The sequence below is a fragment of the Rhinopithecus roxellana genome, chromosome 16 (assembly GCF_007565055.1).
Source record: "Rhinopithecus roxellana isolate Shanxi Qingling chromosome 16, ASM756505v1, whole genome shotgun sequence".
Classification (NCBI taxonomy): Eukaryota; Metazoa; Chordata; class Mammalia; order Primates; family Cercopithecidae; genus Rhinopithecus; species Rhinopithecus roxellana.
In genome coordinates this window covers 109009040-109031236 of record NC_044564.1, presented here as the reverse complement: position 1 = coordinate 109031236, position 22197 = coordinate 109009040, and the positions used below count along the sequence as shown (strand labels likewise).

The 22197-nt window shown below is 44.1% G+C and overlaps 1 protein-coding gene across 2 annotated transcripts in view; it reads left to right on the top strand.

The window, feature by feature from the left end:
• Nucleotides 1–22197, top strand: part of LOC104670791 (myb/SANT-like DNA-binding domain-containing protein 3) — a 148854-nt gene that overhangs the window by 28146 nt on the left and 98511 nt on the right. The window contains exon 1 of one of the 2 annotated variants that reach the window (XM_010374137.2): nt 20864–21458. The exons of the other annotated variant lie outside the window; for it this stretch is intronic. Coding sequence (XP_010372439.1) covers nt 21260–21458 — 199 coding nt within the window. The 5' untranslated portion in view covers nt 20864–21259. Of the gene's footprint in view, nt 1–20863; nt 21459–22197 lie in introns of those variants that run through there. 2 annotated transcript variants of the gene reach the window in all.

The following is a 22197-nucleotide window of genomic DNA, read 5'->3' as shown; positions in this document are numbered from 1 at the left end:
GTTAATGGTACTTACGAGTTTCTAACAGTAGCTTCCAACCTTGGCTATGCATTAGAAACAGCATTTTATAAATAATTAGTCCCACTGCATCCCACTTCCAGAGGATTCTGATTCAATTTACCTGGGCTGGGGCCTTGTCCTCTGTATTTTTCAGAGGCTTTACAGGAGATTATGATGCATAATTGGGATTGAGAATCACTGATATAGCATTCACAAATGTGTCTCATTTTATTCTTCATGCCGTGAGGCCATGCAGAAGGAAGGAAATGACACTCAAAGAAGAACCACCTGGTGTCAAGCCCATAGTTAGTGAATGGCAAAGCAGAACCTCAATCCCGGATTTCTTGACTCCAAAATATATAGCCCAAACTGCCTGCCCTTGTCCCATTCCTTGAGCTCTATCATGGATTGGTTTTATCCTGAGAATCAGATCACATTACAGGGTACTTGTTGCAGTGTCTCCATTTGTGAACAAGTATATCACAATTCATTTCATTTTTGAGCAGTTTCTTACCTGAGGTAGAAATGCAATAACCGTTTCTTGGCAGGTGCTGTAGGGGATAGACAGGTAAATATTAAGACACAGTTCATCATCCCCCACCTTGGCAAATCATGGACACAGCCCAGTAGGGAATATAAGGGTTGTACACAGCTATCATGTGTGTGATCACTGCATGTCTTCAAAGTGCGTTTGTACCTCAGCAAAGAGCTAAGAAGCATGAAGGAAGTCCTCATGGAGGAGATGGCAGTGGAGCTAAGTCTTCAGAGTTGGCATTTTGGCAGGTGGAGGTTTGGAAACAGAAGAACTTCACTAGATGCAAGGTCCTGTTGAAGATTCAAGATAATGAGACACATAATTGAGAGGGAGTGAGAGCATGGGGAATTTCTGAGTTTGGGCAGTAAAGAAAAGTAGAAGAAGAACTGAGTGGAGAGAAGACTGGAGTAGGGGATACCAGGTAGGAGCGTTTGTCCCTGGTTAGGATGAGATGACAGCAGGACCCAGAAGAGGTTGCAGTAAAAACCAGAGAGACAGCCAGGTGCAGTGGCTCACGCCTGTAATCCCAGCACATTGGGAGGCCACGGCGGCTGGATCACCTGAGGTCAGGAGTTCACGACCAGCCTGGCCAACATGGTGAAACCCCGTCTCTACTAAACATACAAAAAAATAGCCGGACATGGTGGCGGGCGCCTGTAATCCTAGCTACTTGGTAGGCTGAGGAAAGAGAATCGCTTGAACCCAAGTGGAGGTTGCAGTGAGCCAAGATCGCACCATTGCACTCCAGCCTGGGTAACGAGCGAAACTCCGTCTCAAAAACAAAACAAAACAAAACAAAAACCAAAAAACCACGAGGGAGACCAGTGCGAAGGGCATTGCCAAAGTGGAATCAGTAAGGCTTGGCAGTTGACCTTGTTTGTTGGAGAGAAGGGATAAGATTTTAAAGCTACATGTCTGAAAGAATGATGCTGCTGATCGAAATGAAGAAAGGATGTATTTCTGGCTCCAACGTGTCCTAGGAAGGCCTAGACACAGATCAGTGCTATGCCTCCCTCTCAACCTCAAACACCAACACCTCCATGCATTTCCTCTTTGGCTACTATGTCTTTTCCCTGACTTCTGCTTCTTCAGCTCTCTGGGCTGCCAATTCCTCCTGTTCATCTGACTTAGACCGTCCCTGCTGGGTCCTTGGTCATCTACTCATTTTGTGCTTCCTCTGCCATCAGTACCTCCATTGCAGCTGGTGGGATGTCAATCACCATCTCTTATATTTGCTTCCCACTAGAAAGATCAGGAGAAGTTATTTCTTTCCCTTGTGCTCCAATTTTTCTCTAGACAGTTGGTATCCATAATTTTAAAAAAATTCCTTGTTGTATAAACAAGCATTGGCTGAGGGGGCTGTTAATCCACATCATGTCCCTTTTATAAAAATTCATGCATGGAATCCTACATTGTTATGCATCAAAATCTCCTGAAATGTCTTAGGATTTTTGCAGCGAGAATATTAAATGCATTGTTTTGTTTTGTTTTGAAGAGACTAGACGTGCAGAGGAAGAGAGGTGGCATGGTGGAGGGTACATTTGAGTTGTCAACAGCCTCTGCAGTGTCAGATCAATTACATCAGCACTTGGACTGGACCACGGGAAAGAAATGATTCTGCCTCCTGGGAATGTCAGAAGGACCTGATGATTATAGTTGGCAAAGCAATGAGGAGTGGCTTTGAATGTCATTGCTAAGAATTACCCTTTGAGTAGCATTTCTGGATGTCTGAGCTTTTCAAATGACACTTCTTTTCTGCTGTGGCTTTCCTTTCTGTTGGACTGGCTCCCAGAGGGTGGTCTTGTTTGTCCTTGCCCTTGCTTTTATATCAGTTCATGTTTGCTCTTCTGTCATCTTCCTTCCCAGCCCTGTTTCTCCGCCCCCTCCTTCTGCACTCACAACAGCCTCCCCTCTCCCCTGTTTAGAGGTGGAAGCATGTAAGAATGCGTGTGAGGGGGATGCTTGCCAAAGGACAGCATATTCAACATCTGGTATCAACAAGGTAACATTTAGCCTTAGACTAGCCAAACTACTGATGACCTGCTTCAATGCTGCATCTGCTTTTTGTGTTGATGGTACTCAGAAATCATGGGAAAGGTCTTCAGTGATCCATGACTGCAACAAATTATTTTCCTAATTGTGCCGTATTTTATGCCCCTCAACACAACTTACTAATCTCTGCTTCAGTTCCTCCATCTGTGAAAGTGGTGTGATACTTATCTACCTCCCTTGAATGTTGTGAAGATTAGTATATGTTGGTAAAGCACTTTTAAAATAAAGAATGATATAAAGCATTTTAATATTATTGTTGTCTTTGGGATGTGGGTGCCCTCCTGTAGAGAGGCCGCCCTGTTGGGGAAGTATCCCAGGTGTACCATGGTTTAGGAACACCCAGTGTATAAAACTTCCAGTGTAACAAAAACAAGAGTGTGATTGTTTCCTTTCTTTCTTTTTTAACCTCATCTCAGGCTCTACTTTCAGATTACTTTCTTTATGAAAAATTTCAACATGGCATTTCTTTAAATAGGCTTTTGGTGCATTTAGCATGAGATTCAATTTATAGAAGTGATTTATGCAAGATTTAAAAGAACACATCTATTGAACCTCTATTACCCAATACAACTGTTGAGTTTGCAAGCTAATTATTAATCTAACAGTGAAGTTTATCATCATTAGGTGGAAAATTTTGGTTTCTGCATTATCCAGATGTCCAGATTGTGTTTGAAAGTTCTCTCACTGTAGGTACTGATTGGAACGGACAGAATGGTGATCTTGTTACTTCCGAATAAGAGGATCTGCAGTTCCACTACTAAAATGCCCTTACAGCACAGCCAGTTTTGGGGGAAAAGAGTAACCACACATGCTCACTAAAGGGCTGACAGTCAGTCCATGAGATAGGAAAATGGAATATGGGTTCTCTTTCTTGACTCCTGGTGACTGCTAAGAGATTTAAGTCAGCTCTGGTCTGTTTTCTTTTCTATGGGTTTGTTGGGAGGAAAATTCAAAATCCTGTTATTTAAGAGATTAGTTTTTTTATGGCTGGGCATGGTGGCTCACGCCTGTAATCCCAGCACTTTGAGAGGCCAAGGCGGGTGGATCATGAGGTCAGGAGTTCGAGACCAGACTAGCCAACATGGTGAAACTCTATCTCGACTAAAAATACAAAAACTAGCCAGGTATGATGGCGTGTGCCTGTAATCCCAGGTACTCGGGAGCCTGAGGCAGAAGAATTGCTTGAACCTGGGAGGCAGAGGTTGCAGTGAGCAGAGATTGTGCCATTGTACTCCAGCCTGGGTAACAAGAGCGAGACACTGTCTCCAAAAAAAAAAAAAAAAAAAAATTGATTTTTTTAAATCAAAAGACTACCTGCTATGGAGGAAATACTCTAAGTAGCAGTGGAAGGTAAGGCTCTAGTTCTTTTCCTGTCCCATCATCTGGTTCAGCTTCCAGCATAACCAAAAAGGAAATTCAGAGGCTGGTGCTGTGCATATAGATTTAGATTCTTATCTATGAGTCTCCAAAGCGTTTCTTGAAATGGGCTGGTTGTTCTTCAAGATTCTGTGGGACTGGAGGCAGTTGCTCCAGTCACTCAGGCATTGAGAAATCTGGGGTATGACTGGGGCAAATGTCTCATGTGGTCACCTTTATTTCCAGGCTGAAGGGGCGGGAGCTATCCAGGAGAAGCTCTTCTCAGGGCAGAAGTAGAAAAGGGCAAGCCCAACTGTAGAAGAACATTTTATGATTCAGTGTTATATCTGCTAACATCTCCTTGGCCAAAGCATGAAGCTCTAGGGAGGAGGGAAGTAGACTCTTCCTAAGAAGGTGAGGAGAGGAGGAACGGTAATCTAACCTACCACAGAATCACAAGTGGGAAGGGAACTAGGGGGATACCAAGGAGTTGAGATTATATTATAAATCAAGGAACAGGGAGCCCAGGGAACAAATGCGTCCTCATTCCTCTGATTTTCTACTGAGACAATTCTTCATTACTTCTTTCCTTCCTCTAAATTTGTTTTTCATTTAGTGGGGGAGGCTTTAAAATGGTGATAATAATAGAATACCCTTCATAGTGTTGTTGGATTAAATGAGTGACATATGTATTTAGAATACTGCCTGGTATATAATAAACATTATACATTTTAGCCATTATTTTTTTAAGGTCATATGGCTTCTACATGGGGATGGAGAGATTTGAACCCAAGTGGTCTGGCTCCAGAGTTCATGCTTTTAAGAATGACAGTGCAGACTGGGCACGGTGGCTCACGCCTGTAATCCCAGCACTTTGGGAGGCCAAGGCAGGTTGATCACCAGAGGTCAGGAGCTTGAGACCAGCCTGGCCAACATGGCGAAAACCCATCTCCACTAAAAATACAAAAATTAGCCAGGCGTGGTGGCGCACACCTGTAATTCCAGCTACTCAGGAGGCTGAGGTAGGAGAATGTCTTGAACCTGGGAGGCAGAGGTTTCAGTGAGCCTAGATCGTGCCACTGCACTCCAGCCTATGTGACAGAGTGAGACTCCATCTCAGAAAAAAAAAAAAAGAAGAAGAAAGAAAAAGAAAAAACAAGAATAACAATACATCTGGGTGTGGTGGCTCATGCCTGTCTGGAATCCCAGCACTTTGGGAGGCGAAGGTGGGAGGATCACTTGAGCCCAGTAGTTCGAAGCCAGTCCGGGTTACATAGTGAGACTCTGCTTAAAAAAAATTAAAAATATTAATAAAAAGGAATTATAATACACAGCCTTTGTATTCAGCATCTGACTTCAAATCTTAGCTTTGCAAAGATGTGACCTCCTGAGTATTAGACCATCATCAGCAAAATACCTACTTCTCAGGATTGCTATGATCTTATGAAAATACAAATATGGAAGAGCCTTGAAAATTGTACAATCGAATCCCTCAAAGTTCCACAAAAACAACCCCCCCAAAACCTCTAACCCTCTATTCTGATCTTTTGTGTTGCAAGAGTCTAAGACTATCTCTTCTCCTATCCCAAAACCTCATCTTCAATTGCCTTCCAGCCTCCTCACTCTGATACTCCTTGAACACAATCATCAGTCTCTCAGTTTCAGAGCCAGGCTCTATGCAATTTCTTCTGTTGATCCCTCTACCTGGAATACTCCCAGCTTCTCTGCAATCCCTTTCCATCACCTATGCTGCTGAAATGTTACCCAGTCTTCAAGGTCAAGAGAACAACAGGACACACTCCCAGAATCTGGGCTCTGGTTCTAGTTTTGTGGGCAAGTTACTAGGTCTCTCTGGATACTAATTTCTTTGTGAGAGAAGGGTGTTGGAGATGAGGATCTCTAAATTCATGTTCTGATTAGTCTAATTCTGAAATTAAACTTTTTCAATTTACTGCATGTAACCCAAGTTATCAATTTTACCTTCTCCTTAAAAGATAATGTGTACCTAAATGGAATTCAAATACTACATGCAAGTGGATCAGCCCCCAAGGTTGAAAGCACCATTCATGAATGTTATTGATTATTGTATTAAACTTACACTTTATAAATGCAATCTAAATATAGGCAATACAAGAATTTCTATATCATGGGAACAAAAAGGTTGTTGCTGCTCCAAATGTAATTTTCCCTACGAAATGTAATTGACTGCTGTTTATTTCAAACTGCCCAATTCTATAGATTATAGGCCACTTCTATTTTATAAATTTCCCCATTCTAAGGCAATCATGTGCCCAGAATATGTAGATTTTTTAATATCCTTTAAAAATTCTAATAAATTGATTATGGTAGATGATTTCCATTATAAAACCAGGGCTATGTGAAAATCTGCTTCAAAGAGAAGGAAGTCAGCATTTATTGAACACATTCTGTGGGCTTTAGGCATATTTATGTATTATTTCATTTAATTCTTAAAATAGTCTGCAGATGTAAGTAATAATATTCATATTTTATAGAGGAGGAAGTGAAGCCTGGAGAGATTAAAGTGACTTGTTCAAAATTATATACCAAAAGATCTGGAGATGGATAGTGGTGATTTGTACAGTAATGTGAATGTACTTAATGCCACTGAACTGTACACTTAAAAGTGGTTAAAATGGTAAATTTTGTGTTATGTTTCACCACAAGAAAGAAAAGGAACTCACATAGCTAGTAAATAGCTTAACTAGATTTAGATTCCAAGTCAGTAGGCTTTGATTGGTCTGTTTATGACATGGGAGAAATTCAGCACGCTGATTGGGTGGTTATGTTCATCAAAGATCTGCCAGGAGACTGAGGAGGCTGAAGCAAAAAAAAAAGCAGAGAGAAGAGCTAAGTGAGGTTGTAAGTGTCAGCAACAGCTAAGATGGCAACCCCAATTCTGTCTGATAGCAAGCTGAGAACCAGTAACCAAGGCAAAAAAGAGATCATCAGTCAGGTTTGCCGTTTAGATAAGCGTTTCTGCAATGTTAGTATGCATAGGAATCACCTGGCTGTCTCATTACAATGCAGATTTTGATTTAGTAAATCTGTGATGGGGTGAATTTTGCATTCCTAACAAGCTCCCAGGTGATGGTGATATTGCTGGTCCATGGACTAACTGATGCATAGCAAGGATTTAGATCACTCTAAACTCCTCCAAGGCAGTTGTCCAAGTGTGGCTTTCAGATCACTTGCACCAGACAATCTGGGGTGCTTTCGCAAAGCAAATTCAGGGCCCCGTCCTGGACCTAATGAATCGGGATCTCTGAGGTGGGATTGGAATGTACACTTGTAACAAGCTACCCATTTGCTTGTTATGTGTATGATGTTTGAGAACCACTGCTAATAGGACATCAACATGTCATGATAATTATAAACCCTTTCACTTGCATACCCATTTCCAGTTTATAAATCCTTCTCACATCCTGTTTTTCCTGTACCTGTACAGCGGGCTGATGAAGCTGGTACCATTAGCCCCGCTCTGCAAATGAGGAGAATGACATCTCTAGTCTTAAGTGCTAGACTCAAAGGGTTTCTGACTCCCAGGAAAGCATTCTTATTATTTTGTGGCTTGCTCTCCCACTTTACCATATCTTTACTTATACCCCTACACAAATTAGAAGTTCTTTTATGTCTAAAAAGCTTTGCAGAGCAATTTTCTTGCTATGATGCTTTTAAAGATTTCAATCTAATTTAGCACATTAAGCAGCACAGTTTATGCTTATAAGCATAAAGTTATCCAAGGTCATGGCAAAAAATGTTTGGTGAAGTAATTAAGAAATAGTTTGCACTGAGGTTTTTTGTTTTTTTTTTATCTTTTTTTAATCCTTTACCTACATTTATCAATTGTTAATGGTTCATTTTCCTCTCTTTTAACCATTAGAAAGGAAGTTACAGACATCATGACACTTCACCCCTAAATACTTCAGCATGTATCTACCAAAAATAAGAAAATTCTCTTAGATTACTATAATCCCATCATCACACCTAAGAAAATTAACATTAATTCAGTATCATCTAATAGATAATCTACACTCAAATTTCTGCAGTTATCTTAATATATTTTATTGCTGTTTATTTTTTCGGATCCAGTTAAGGTTTATTGCATTGGTTGTTTTGTCTCTTTAGTCTTAATAATCTAGAACGAAACTCTCTCCTTATTTATTTATTTATTTTTGTGACATTAAATTTATTTTCAAGTCCAGGCCTTGTAAAGTACCCTCACATTCTGAATTTATTTGGTTACTTCCTCGTGATTGGATTCAGGTTCAACTTTGTCAGCAAGGGTATCATGTAGATAAATGTCACGAACCTCTCATTGCATCATTTTAGGAGGCACATAGTGGCAAACTGTCCCTAAATTTTATCACCTGGTGGAGGCGGTAGCAGTCATTATAAAGTTACTTTCACTCCATTATAAAGTTACTTTCACTCATAGCTAATAAGTTATCTGTGGGGTGATGCTTTAAGACCATGAATATTGTCTCCTTGTAACCTTTCACCCAACGGTTTTGGCATACATTGATGATCCTTATCTGATTCCATTATCTTGTTGAAGATTGCAAAACGGTGATTAAATCAGTCTTGACCATTTGTCAGCATTCATATGGAAAGAAGGCATGCTGGGTTTAAGAAAATCTGAATTTAGGTTACCTCAAGTCATGCTGGCTACTCAGAAAGCAAAGGCTCCACTTCGTCACATGTTTCTTAAGAGATCATCTCCCTTAGAACTCCTTGGCTGGGGTGGGGAGGACAGGGGATAGTTTTTTCCCTGTGCCAAGGAACATCTACCTGAGAGAAAAGACTCCTAACTTCCTCCTCCTAAGCATCGTGACTTTAGGTTGCCTCTCTGGTGTCTGCCTCTGGTGCTATCCATCTCTCCTGAGCTCTGCTGGGAGAACACAGAAGCTGTGATCTAGGAATTTCCTTAATATCTCAAAATCCTAACTACAGACCACCTGCAACAGCCCCCATTCTTTCTACCTTCCTTCTTGTTACAAAGAAGAAAGTGTCTTCTTTTAATAGTCATTTCTTCTATCTGTACTCTAAATGCCACTCCTTCCTGTTTTCTCAAGAATCTCATGCAGGGCAGGCGTGGCGGCTCACGCTTGTAATCCCAGCACTTTGGGAAGCTGAGGCTGGTGGATCATGAGGTCAGGAATTCGAGACCAGCTTGGCCAACATGGTGAAACCCCATCTCTACTAAAAACACAAACATTAGCTGGGCGTGGTGGTGGGCGCCCGTAATCCCAGCTACTCTGGAGGCTGAGGCAGAAGAATCATTTGAACCTGGAAAGCAGAGGTTGCAGTGAGCCGAGATTGCGCCATTGCACTCCAGCCTGGGTGACAGGGTGAGACTCTGTCTCAAAAAAAAAAAAAATTCTTATGCAACTGATTATCGTTTTTCCTGTGTTATTATGTTCAAGTCTCCCCTTGCCCCCTTATTGGATTTTTATCATCATCATTTAAATGTGTTATAGTCTTATCTTAAAAAGTACTTTCTTTACCCACTGTCACCTTTAGCTTTGTTTCTCTTCTTCCCTTAACACCTGAGCTGTCTAAACGTTGTCTCTACTTCCCACTTCTTTCTTTCTTTCTTTCTTTCTTTCTTTCTTTCTTTCTTTCTTTCTTTCTTTCTTTCTTTCTTTCTTTCTTTCTTTCTTTCTTCCTTCCTTCCTTCCTTCCTTCCTTCCTTCCTTCCTTCCTTCCTTCCTTCCTTCCTTCCTTCCTTCCTTCCTTCCTTCCTTCCTTTCTCTCTCTCTCTCTCTCTCTCTCTCTCTCTCTCTCTCTCTCTCTTTCTTTTTTCTTTTTTGAGGTGGAGTTTCCCTCTTGTTGCCCAGCCTGGAGTGCAGTGGTGTGATGCCGGTTCACAGAAACCTCCAGCTCCTGGGTTCAAGTGATTCTCCTGCCTCAGCCTCCAGAATAGCTGGGATTACAGGTGCGTGCCACCATGCCCAGCTAATTTTTGTATTTTTAGTAGAGATGAGGTTTCACCATGTTGGCCAGGCTGGTCTCGAACTCCTGACCTCAAGTGATTCACCTGCCTTGACTTCCCAAAGTGCTGGGATTATAGGTGTGAGCCACTGCGCCCGGCCTCTATTTCCTACTTATTACTCAGTTTCAATAAACTCTTTTCTGGATTCTGCTCCTTCCACTTTACCAAATGGCTTTACTCAGATCACTGATGACTTATAAATGACTGTATCCATTGAACTCATTTTGCTTTACCTATCAGCAGCATTCGACCAGTTGACCATGTCCTGGTTTTTGAAACACTTTTGTTCCTTGGTCACTATGACACTGCTCTTTCCTAGTTTCCTTCTGAATTTTCTGAGAATTCTGTCACAGTTAGTTACCTCTATCAGTGTTCCTCAGCTTCAGCCTAGTCCTCTTCTTTCATTTTACAAAATCTCATTAAATCATCACACTCACTTTCATGACTTCAATTAATTTACCCTCTGATGCCTTCCACTTTTATATGCCAAGTATAAATCTCTCCTCTAAGCACCAGGCTTATAAATTCAACTGCTACTGGACACCTCCATCCAGACGCCTCACTGGCCCTTCAAATTCAGTGTGCCTAGAACTAACTAAACTCATCATTTTCTCTTCAAACCTGCTTTTTGTCCAGAGTTTCTATTTTAGTAAATGCCACTGAATCTGGAGTTAACCCTTGCTTGACATTTTTTCTTCCTCACCTCCCACATCCAGTCAGTTACCAAGTTCTGCTGATTTTACCTCCTAAATTCAATTAATTTACTTGTCCCATCTTCCCTAGTCCAAGCCACCATCCTCACTCACCTGGACCACGGTGATAGCTCCCTCATGATTTCCTGCATATATTTTGCCTTTCCAATCCATTCTGCACACTGCAGCCCAAATGATTTGTAACAGCTTTGATAAGATGTAATTAACATAACTTACAGTTCACCCATTTAACCAAGTGACCTTTTAAAAACACAAATCTGAGCAGGTTATTCCCTGCTTATAATTTTGAAATCAAGTGTGAATCTTTATTCTAGTTTATTTTACTAAATTAATTAATTTATTTTTTTGAGACAGTCTTGCTCTGTTGCCCAGGCTGACGTGCAGTGGCGCAATCTTGGCTCACTGCAACCCCCACCTCCCGGGTTCAAGTGATTCTCCTGCCTCAGCCTCCGAGTAGCTGGGATTACAGGTGCATGCCACCACGCCCGGCTAATTTTTTTGTAGTTTTAGTAGAGATGGGGTTTCACCATGTTAACCAGGATGGTCTCGATCTCCTGTGATCTGCCCACCTCAGCCTCCCAAAGTGCTGGGATCACAGGCATGAGCCACTGCACCTGGCCCCTTATTCTAGCTTAAAAGGTCAACATGATCTGTCCCTTGCTTTCTAAAGTTCCCCAACTTCATTCTCTGTCATTCACTCTCCAGACTTCATCCACAGTTGCGTTTTCTCTATTTCTTGAACTTGCCATACTCTTTATTCCATTTTTACATGTTGATCTTTCTTCATAGAATACTGTTCCCTCTCTACCACTTTCTAACTCATCAGTCTTCCCGCCTGAGCTTAAATATCACTTCTTCTGGGAAGCTTTCCTCGATACCCCCAGTGCCTGCTATGGTAGGAGTCTGATACATTCTGATCATCTGCTAAAGCCTTTACATTTAAAATTTGACTTCTTGGCCGGGCGCGGTGGCTCAAGCCTGTAATCCCAGCACTTTGGGAGGCCGAGACGGGCGGATCACGAGGTCAGGAGATCGAGACCATCCTGGCTAACACGGTGAAACCCTGTCTCTACTAAAAATACAAAAAACTAGCCGGGCGACCTGGCGGGCGCCTGTAGTCCCAGCTACTCGGGAGGCTGAGGCAGGAGAATGGCGTGAACCCGGGAGGCAGAGCTTGCAGTGAGCTGAGATCTGGCCACTGCACTCCAGCCTGGGCGACAGAGTGAGACTCCATCTCAAAAAAAAAAAAAAAAAAAAAATTTGACTTCTTTGTTAGACTATAGGACAGGGATGGTGTTTATCTTGTTCACCTTTGTGTCCTCACTGCCTAAGATGGTTGCTCAGCAGATAATGGGCAATCTCTAAATACTGTTGGATGAATGCTGGGTGAATGGGGATATTGTTACCAAGATCCATGCCCTGCCCTGACCCCTGCTCTCATCGTTGTTGAAGTCACCACTACCAAAGCTGCCTTATGTACTATTACTATTGTTCTATGCTGAGAGAAATAGCTTCAGAATGTAGTCTTGCTGTCTTACTTTTATATCTCCCTCAATTAGGAAACTAGACTAAGTGCTGAATCCAACAATATTGACCCTTATGCTGAACCCCCAGGCCATTAGACTTTAGGGAATAATTTTTAACTGGGAGGAAGGGAGAATAATTAAAAGTCTGTTGATTCAAGTTCACATGTACATATACAGATGAGTTGATAAATACAGTGATGGATGTGTGGATACACACATGTAAATGTGCATGTGCAAACACAGGGTCCAGCTGTCATACTCCAATATGCATGCATGCACACTCTCACAGAGGCAACCTGATATATACTCACTCCTTACATATGTACACAGAGTAAAATGACATATGCTTGGCACTTATGCATATGTACAGAGGCAAGCTGATACACTCATTACATATGTACACACAGGCAAATGACATATGGTCAATACATATGTATACATACAGAGGCAAGCTGACATACTTAAATGCACACAGTGGTAAAATGTAATTATTTAGTTCCATTTGACTCACTGTAATTCCTCCAGGTACCTAGCTCCTTGCTTTATCTCTCTTTCATGATTCTTGGCTCAGTGGATGCCATTCTCAAGTTCCCAGGCTCTTGGCTGAAACATCTTGTCCTTCCCTTTGACCCACCTGGCTTTTTGTCAGAACTTTTCCTCCCAGCAGCTTGGCTGCCTCTGCCAGTTTACCAGGCTGCCGTCCTGCAGCCCTCTCTAGTACCCAGCCAGCTCAGATGAGCTCTTGACTTTAACCTTTTGGGTTTTGATTCAAAGTACAGGCTTTCGAGCTAGACAGACCTGGTCCCAGCCTTGTTGCCCATTAACTATGTACCTTGGGCAAATTACCTAACCTCTCCAAACCTCAGCTTTCTCATCTATATGATTAAGATAATACTAGTACCGGCCGGGCGCGGTGGCTCAAGCCTGTAATCCCAGCACTTTGGGAGGCCGAGACGGGCGGATCACGAGGTCAGGAGATCAAGACCATCCTGGCTAACACGGTGAAACTCCGTCTCTACTAAAAAATACAAAAAAAACTAGCCGGGCGAGGTGGCGGGCGCCTGTAGTCCCAGCTACTCGGAGGCTGAGGCAGGAGAATGGCATAAACCCGGGAGGCGGAGCTTGCAGTGAGCTGAGAACCGGCCACTGCACTCCAGCCTGGGCGACAGAGCGAGACTCCGTCTCAAAAAAAAAAAAAAAAAAAAAAAAAAAAAAGATAATACTAGTACCTTCTCAGGCCAGGCATAGTGGTTTACACCTGTAATCCTAGCACTCTGCAAGGATGAGATGGGAGGCTCACTTGAGGCCAAGCGTTCAAAACCAGCCTGGGCAACATATTGAGACCCTCATCTCTTTAAAAAAAAATTTAAAAATTATCCAGGCATGGTGGTGCACACCTACAGTCATAGCTATTCAAGAGGCAGAGGCTGGAGGATTGCTTGAGCCCAGGGTTCAAGGTTACAGTGAGCTATGATCACATCACTGCACTCCAGTCCAAGTTACAGAGTGTGACCCTGTCTCTAAAAAAAAAAAAAAAAAGACAAACCAAAACCAAAACCAAAAAAAGACTAGGTTTTTGGTTGTGTTACATTAGATAATACATGTGGAACTCTTAGTCTGGTATATAAGTACAGTTAATGACAACTGCCACTAACAATAACTAACATTTATTATGTGGTTACTATGCGACTCCTACTTCTAGCTAATGATTTATTGAGTACTTATGATGTAATAAGCATGGTTCTAAGCACTTCACATCTATGAACCCATTTTATTCTTACAACAAGCTTTATGAATCAGATAAAAATTTTATTTCCATGTTACAGATTATCAAACTGAGGCACCAAGAAGTTAAGTAATTTGACCAAGGTCATATTGCTAGCAAACAGCAGAGCTAAGATGCAAACCCAGATGGTTTGGTTCCAGAGCCTACACTCTTAATTACTATGCTATACCTCCTACTTCCATTTACATGTGATTGTCTTTCTCAGAGAAGGTATTTCATTGATACACTCCTTTATGAACTAAAACCCTTGGAGAAATTTTTGGATTGCGGCTGAAAATTTCCATTTGCTGAAAGATCAAGAAAAATCTTACTTTTGTATTCAGAGCAATGCTGAACAATTGAATGACAAGAAGACCTGCAGGAAAAACCCTGAGATGCCTCCTCAGTTTCTCTACCCACTCACAGGGACTGTTTGGGTGAGAAGTGACAATTATAGTAATGAAGCCTGTTCTCCTTCAGGCAGAGTTAGGATATCTTTCTGCATTCCCATAGCACTTTTGTTCTGTAACCTTTGCCTTCTTGGCTTCTACCTTGTCTATGTAATTGAGGACCATTCAGGGGAAGTGGATAAGAATAACAGTAATTCCAACTGAAGTCCCCACCAATATCGTCAGAAGAATCTCTGAATATAATCACAAGAAACCCAACAAAATCTCTTGACACTCTTGCAAGATGGTCACGATGGCTTGTGAAGACTCTTAGGTGCCTGCAGTCTTGATAATGCCAATTTTTTTTTGCTTCATCGTGTGTCAGATGATGTGCTTCTTTATCTTCTCCTGCTAGTGATGTGGTGGGGTTTTATAGTCAGAACGAACCAGGTGACTCCAACTTCTTCACCTTGTGGCCTTGGGTACTTGACCTCATTAGCCCTTTGTTTTTCCATCTATACAATGGAAATAATACTTACCAAAAAGGTGGGTGGAAAGATTAATGGCAACAAATGCGAAGTGCCTGGGACATAGGCATACCTGGGCCATAGCCGGTTCTTGGTGTATGATTATCATGGCTCAACCCAACAATTATTCTTTCCCAATGACATTATTATTATTATTATCAGGTCTCCCCTATTAGACCATAAGCTCTGTGAGAATCAGAGACTATTTTGTTCATTGCTGTTTCTCTGTACCTAGGACAGTGCCTAGATCATAGTGGGTGCTCAGTAAATATTTGTTGAATCAATAAATGAAGTCCCGATAAATGAAGTCTTAAACTAGTTGACCTTGCTTTTCTTTCTTTTTTTTTTTTTTTTTTTTGGAGACGAAGTCTTGTTCTGTTGCCCAGACTGGAGTGCAGTGGTGCAGTCTTGGCTCACTGCAACCTCCACCTCCCGGGTTCAAGTGACTCTTCTGCCTCAGCCTCCCAAGTAGCTGGGATTACAGGCGTCTGCCACCATGCCCAGCTAATTTTTTGTAGTTTTAGTAGAGATGGGGTTTCACCATGTTGGCGAAGCTGGTCTCGAACTCCTGACCTCAGGTGATCTGCCCACCTCGGCCTCCCAAAGTGCTGGGATTACAGGTGTGAGCCACTGTGCCCAGCCAACCTTGTTTTTTTAGATTCTTACTAAACTGGCTGGCATTCAGATGCTCTTACTCGCAGGGAAGTGTTCCCTCTGCCTGGAGCACTCCCTCTTCACCTGGTTAACTTCTACTCCTCCTTCTGATCTTAGCACAGGCATCACTCCTTTAGGGAAACCTCTCTAAACTTCTCTTTCACAGCATTTGTTAACAATGTGGCAATTTTACTTTTATTTGTGTAACTGTTTGATTAATATTTGACTGTAAACTTCCTAAGGACAGGGACCAGGTCTGTTGTACTTACCATTGTATATTCCCAGGCACTAGGAGTACACCTTCAGTACAAAGTTGCTGAATGAATAAATAACATATCCATTTTACGAAGACCCCCCTATCTAGAAATTGGGGTCCAGTTTCACAAATTGGATCAGAGGTCAATCCCAGGCTTTGCCAGTGCGGCACCATAAATCATTGCTTTCCCCTGTTTCTGTGTCAAGCACTGTGACTCTCTCCTACTGGGGCCAATTTGTCAGTCCCAAAGTGTCTCATTACTGTTTATCAGGACTTTGTTATGCAGCTGGACCCTCCAGCAGGAGGTCTAGGAAAGCCAGGATATTGGCAGGGCTGGGAGTATGGGATGGGATTTGCCATTTACATCTACCCCACCCTCACTCCATTTATATTTAGTATTTATCACACTGAGTTGTAGTTGTTAATTTTCAAGTGTCTCCTTCTCTCCCACACAGTGAGGGCAGGATCTCTTGCCCCCAGAGGCTACTCTGGTGTGCAGCGAATGCTCATAAGGGTTTCTTGAAGGAATGCAATGTTTTCCATGAGTGAAGCTTAATTGAGAACAGAAATCAACTCATAAGAGAGGGCACTACCTCTGACATTTTTTTTTAAAACCTGAACCAATAAATCCCTTTTTGTTTACCTTAACTTGGATTGGGGTTTCTGTTACTTGGAAGTGAAAACATTCTGGTAGAGCATAACTAATTATGTTCCGTATAAGATCTCTGATAGATTTTTGTTTAAAAATATTCACGTCTTATTATTCCCTCTCACTTACCTCCATAAGGAGAATAAACTTCCCTATCCTTTGTCTTTGAGCTCAGCTATGGGACTGATCTTAGCCAGTGAGATTTTAGCAGACATATACAAGCAGCGTGTAAAAAGTGCTAGCACAGTTGGGTGTACCCCCTTGTACCACTGCCATCTCCGTGACAAGAGTTCCTCCTGGATCTCATCCCCAGAATGAATACTAGAATAGTGAACCAGAGCTCAACCAGCACACAGGAGCCAAACCCAGCTGAATCTGTATCTTGAAGCAAAGCCATCCACCCAAGCCTAGCCTAGATCAACCAGCCAACCCCTAGCCAACCTCTAGATCTGAGAAATGAATGCTCCTTGTGGCATGCTGCTGAGATTTTATGGAGGTTTGTTAGGGAGCAATAGCTGACTGATCAAGTTTAGGTCAGGGTTTTCCAAACTTGACAGTGCATCTGAATAACTTAGACAACTTTTTTTTTTTTTTTTTTTTTTTGAGACAGAGTCTCGCTCTGTCGCCCAGGCTGGAGTGCAGTGGCTGGTTCTCAGCTCACTGCAAGCTCTGCCTCCCGGGTTTATGCCATTCTCCTGCCTCAGCCTCCCAAGTAGCTGGGACTACAGGCGCCCGCCACCTCACCCGGCTAGTTTTTTGTATTTTTTAGTAGAGACGGGGTTTCACCATGTTAGCCAGGATGGTCTCGATCTCCTGACCTCGTGATCCGCCCGTCTCGGCCTCCCAAAGTGCTGGGATTACAGGCTTGAGCCACAGCGCCCGGCCAGACAACTTTAAAATAAATAAGAGATACCTGGGCATCACCTAGATTGTCTGGAGTACTGTTCAGAAATCTACATTCTTTTAAAATTCACTGGGTGGTTTTTATGTAGTGAGTCCCACAGCATTTTGCTATCTGATATTTTGGGGTCACCAGTATTAAAGCATGTCATAGATGTTATATTAATTCACCTCTAACAACCTTTTCCCTCTCTAAGATTATATGATCAAAGTCAGACAAATTCTGTTTCTGAAGCAGAGTTGTTTTCAAGAAATCTGTGTTGAATTTGTGTTAGCTGATTTGGGGAAAGATGCAGATGTAAATTAATTTGTGACTTATGGCCCCAGGATTTTTTTTTTTGCTTGCTCTGTTGCCCAGTGCCCAGGCGGAAGTACAATGGCATGATCATAGCTCACTTGTAACCTTGAACTCCTGGGCTCAAGTGATCCTCTCACCTCAGCCTCCTGAATAGCTAAGACTACAGGTACATGCCACCACGCTGGCTAATTAAATTTTTTTTTTTTTTTTTGTAGAGACAAGGTCTCACTATGTTGTTCAGGCTGGTCTCGAACTCCTGGCTTCAAGCAATCCTCCTGCCTCGGCCTCAGAAAGTGCTGAGATTACAAATGTGAGCCACCCACCCCGACCAATTTTTTGCTTTTTATTTAATGGTTGACTTATCTTAGTATTTCTGCCTGGGCTATGGTAAGTAGTGAAATGAAAATTCAAGGCAGAATACTGGGGCTTGGAGAGCCAAGACACAGGTCAGGAAGGAAGCATGGAAGAGGTCAAGCTTAGCAGAGAAGTTGCTGAAGGTCTGAGAAGAAGACTTAGCTGTGGCTTAGCAGTTAGGAACCTGAGATCCCACAGGATTCAGGAAAGCCAGAAGTTCAATTTTAGTGGTAACATTTGGCATACCGCTAACAGTTTAGAGGTGTGAGGTTAGTCTTAATAAAATGTTAAAAAATGTGAATTTATTTGTATAAAAAGTATGATGAAATTACAATTTAAAATAACGTAGTTTTTTTTGTTTTGTTTTTGTTTTTGTTTTTTTTGAGACAGAGTCTTGCTCTGTTGCCCAGGATGGAGTGAAGTGGCGCAATCTCATCTCAATGCAACCTCTGCCTCCCAGTTCAAACAATTCCCATGCCTCAACCTTAGTAGCTGGGATTACAGGCATGCACCACCATGCTTGGCTCATTTTTTTTGTATTTTTTTAGTAGAGAGAGGGTTTCGCCATGTTGGCGAGGCTGGTCTCAAACTGCTGGCCTCAAGTGATCCACCGGCCTCAGTCTTCTAAAATGCTGGGATTATAGGTGTGAGCCACCGCACTGGCCAAAAGGAAGCAGCTTTTTAAAATAACAAGCCTAGGCAACATACTGAGACCTTGTTTCTAAGAAAAAAAATTAGCTGCATATGGTGGTACATACCCATAGTCCCAGCTACTCAGGAGGCTGAGGTGGGAGGATTGCTTGAGCCTGGGAGGTTGAGGCTTCAGTGAGCCGTGATCATGCCATTGCATCCCAGCCTGGGTGACAAAGTGAGACCCTGTTAAAAAAAAAAAAAAAAAAAAGATACAAAATTTTCATTGAAAAAAATTCAGATCACACAGAAAAATATAAAGAACAGGTAATTATAGGTAATTATTACTCATAAGCTGGTCTTTCAGACATAACCACTGTTAATATATTGCTGTATAGTGTTCTTCACTTTTTTCTCCTATGGATGTGTACACATACATATTCTAGAAAAATAGGGTTTTCTTATTACTCATTAGTATCCTGCTTTTTCCATGTCAGTAAACACTAACCTAATTATCATCATTGTTAAAGCTGCATAATACTTTATTGTACTAAGAGGTACCATACGTTAGTCCCCACTGATGGACATTTAAGTTATAAAGGCTGTGATGAACATCCTATGTATACATTTTTGTGTGCTTGTCCAGTTATCCTTTAGATAAATTCCAATAAATGGAATTGCTAGATTAAAGAGTAAACACATTTTAAAGTTTTTTTGATACATAGTCAAATTGCCCTCCTAAAATGTATAAATTAGTAGTGCTCAGTCTGCCAATTCTTTTAACTCTTGTTAATCATCCAAAGGGAAAGTGTGTGTGTGTGTGTGTGTGTGTGTGTTTGAGACGGAGTTTCGCTCTTGTTGCCCAAGCTGGAGTGCAATAGTGCGATCTCTGCTCACTGCAACCTCCACCTCCTGGGTTCAAGTGATTCTCCTGCCTCAGCCTCCTGAGTAGCTGGGATTACAGGCATTACAGGCGAGTGCCACCACACCCTGCTAATTTTTTATATTTTTAGTAGAAACGGAGTTCACCATGTTAGCCAGGCTGGTTTCGAACTCCTGACCTCAGGTGATCTGCCCACCTTAGCCTCTAAAAGTGCTGGGATTACAAGTGTGAGCCACTGTGCCTGGCCAGAGTTTTGTGGTTTTAATCTTTTATTATTAGTGGGTTCAAATCTGTTTTCAGGTATTTATTGTCTGTAATTTTTGTGAATGAGTCAAGCTTCCTATTTTTCTATTATGTCAACTTTTTCTTCTTGACCTATATCTATATTAAGTGTATTGTCTCATATTTGCACTAAAGACATTTTTCCTAATGTGGCTTTGTTTTTGGTGGCTTTTCACACATTTCTTAATTTTATAAATCAAATTGATCAGTTTTTCAATGAGACTGAAAATTCCTTCTGGGGTGGGAGGCAATATAATAGAATGAAAAGGGCAGAGGACTTTCACAGAATTCAGTCCATGATGTTAGTACCTATGTCTGGGTATCACCTTGCAGGATGTGGTAGGAAGAGCACTGGACTGGGAGTCAGATCACTACGCCTCTCTGGATCCCTACTTCCTCATCTGTAGAATGGAGATAAGAATGAAAACTCCCTCCGAGGCCTGTAAAAAAATAATTGAAGAGAATGCACATAAAGAGCTTTCACCAGGCCTCGTATATTAGAAAATCCTCTCTAAATCTCAGCTATTGTTAGGGGGAGAGGGCAATACAAACTTTTGTAAAACTATTTCCAACTCAGTTGTATGTGAGTCTATGGGAATGAGGTGGGGATGAGGAACCTAGAAATGTAACCATTCATCCAACAGCTTTTGAGAATTGCATGGCTAGAGTTAAAACTTGGGTTCCCATCCTGGTCCTGCCCATTTCTTGGTATGCGACCTTGGACATGTCACCTTTACCTCTTCCGTGACTCAGTTTCTTCACGTAAAAACTATTATAGATATATGATAGACCACCTGCCCTCATTCCCAGCCCTGCTGCTGGGCGAACGAAACGCTTCAAAAACGCTCACAAAGGGCGGCAAACAAGTCTATTACGGTGCTGCCTACCGCCGAGGGGTGGCCGCAACCCCGTCCCCCGCGCCCCTGCCCTGCCGCAGGAACAATAGCTCCCCTGGAGGCGGCGCCGGCCGCGGCCGGGGGCGGAGCTGTCGGCGCGGGAGCTGGGGGTGTGCGCGGGGCGGGGTCGCAGCCACCCCTCCCGCCGGCGGTTCCGTCACGCGCCCCTCACCGGGCGGGCCGGGGTCTTTGTGACGCGGTGGCAACGGCCACGGACACAAAGGGAAGGCGAAGAGGCGAGTGAGGGGCTGGGCCTGCCTCCGGCCCGCGACCCCCGCCCGCCGCGCTAGCGCCTGCTCGCTCCCCTCGCCGCGGTCTCCCTCACGCCGGCTCGCACCCTCGCGCGCACCCTCGCGCGCCCGCGACCCTCGCACGCGCCCGGACCCACCGACTCCGTCCCGAGCGCCGCGGGCCCGGGCCTGGCGGGTGCTGCGGGTGGGGCGGGGATGCTGAGGGGCTGCTCCACGGCTCAGCGGCGCGGCTGCTAGGAGGCGCCGAGGCAGCGGCGGGGCTCTGGGCGCGCGGCTGGATGCCCCCGGCCTGCGGCTCCCTGCGCTTCCCGCCGTCCAGGGGCGCCAGCCATGGGCGCCGCGGCCGCTGAGGCGCCGCTCCGGCTGCCTGCCGCGCCTCCCCTCGCCTTCTGCTGCTACACGTCGGTGCTTCTGCTCTTCGCCTTCTCTCTGCCCGGGAGCCGCGCGTCCAACCAGCCCCCGGGTGGCGGCGGCGGCGGCGGCGGCGGGGACTGTCCCGGCGGCAAAGGCAAGAGCATCAACTGCTCAGGTAGGACTGGTCGGAGCCGGCCCTAGGTCTCCCCACCCCTCTGTTGCCGCCTCCCTCCTGGTCCCCGCGGTCGGCCGGGCTGGGAAAGACCCTGTCGTGGGGGTCCCAGGGAGCTGGGCCCGAGGGTGAGCGAGGGCGGAGGGCAGGGCGCGAGCGTGCGGTGTGGCTTGGGGACCGGCGCTGGGGATGGGAGTGGCCGTGGGTGCGTCCGAGTGTGTCGAGTGGCTGGGCGAGGGCGGCCCGGCGTGTGGGGAGGCGGTGGGGCCGGGGCCGGCGAGGCTGAGCGGCCAGCAGGGGCTCCTGGTGTGGTCGTGGGTGTGCTCGCGGGAGCGCGTGTTTGTGTTGTGAAGGCTCAGGGGAGGGAGGGCCGCCCCAGGCAGGGATCTGTGTGTTTGCGGAGTGCGGTGGGTGGGAGACGGCGAGGTGCTGGGCGGGGTGAGGGCAGGGAAGTGACCATGTGCTGATGTGCTGGGGAGGTTCTTCCTTAAGGTACTGGGGTCTCGGGGGTGGGGGTCGTGTGGATAAAGGGAACGGGTTGCCTTGAGGACGCGGGTTGGCGATGCACAGTGACCGTGTGTGTGTATGTGTGTGTGTGTGTGTGTGTATGTGTGTGTGCGCGCGCGCGCGGGTGTGTGTTCTTTGGGTTCTGAGATGGGATCTGGGGGCTTAGAGTGACCTCGGGTCTGTGGATATGAGCAGGGAAAGTCCCAGGGCCCGGGAAGTGACCCTGTGTTTTTGT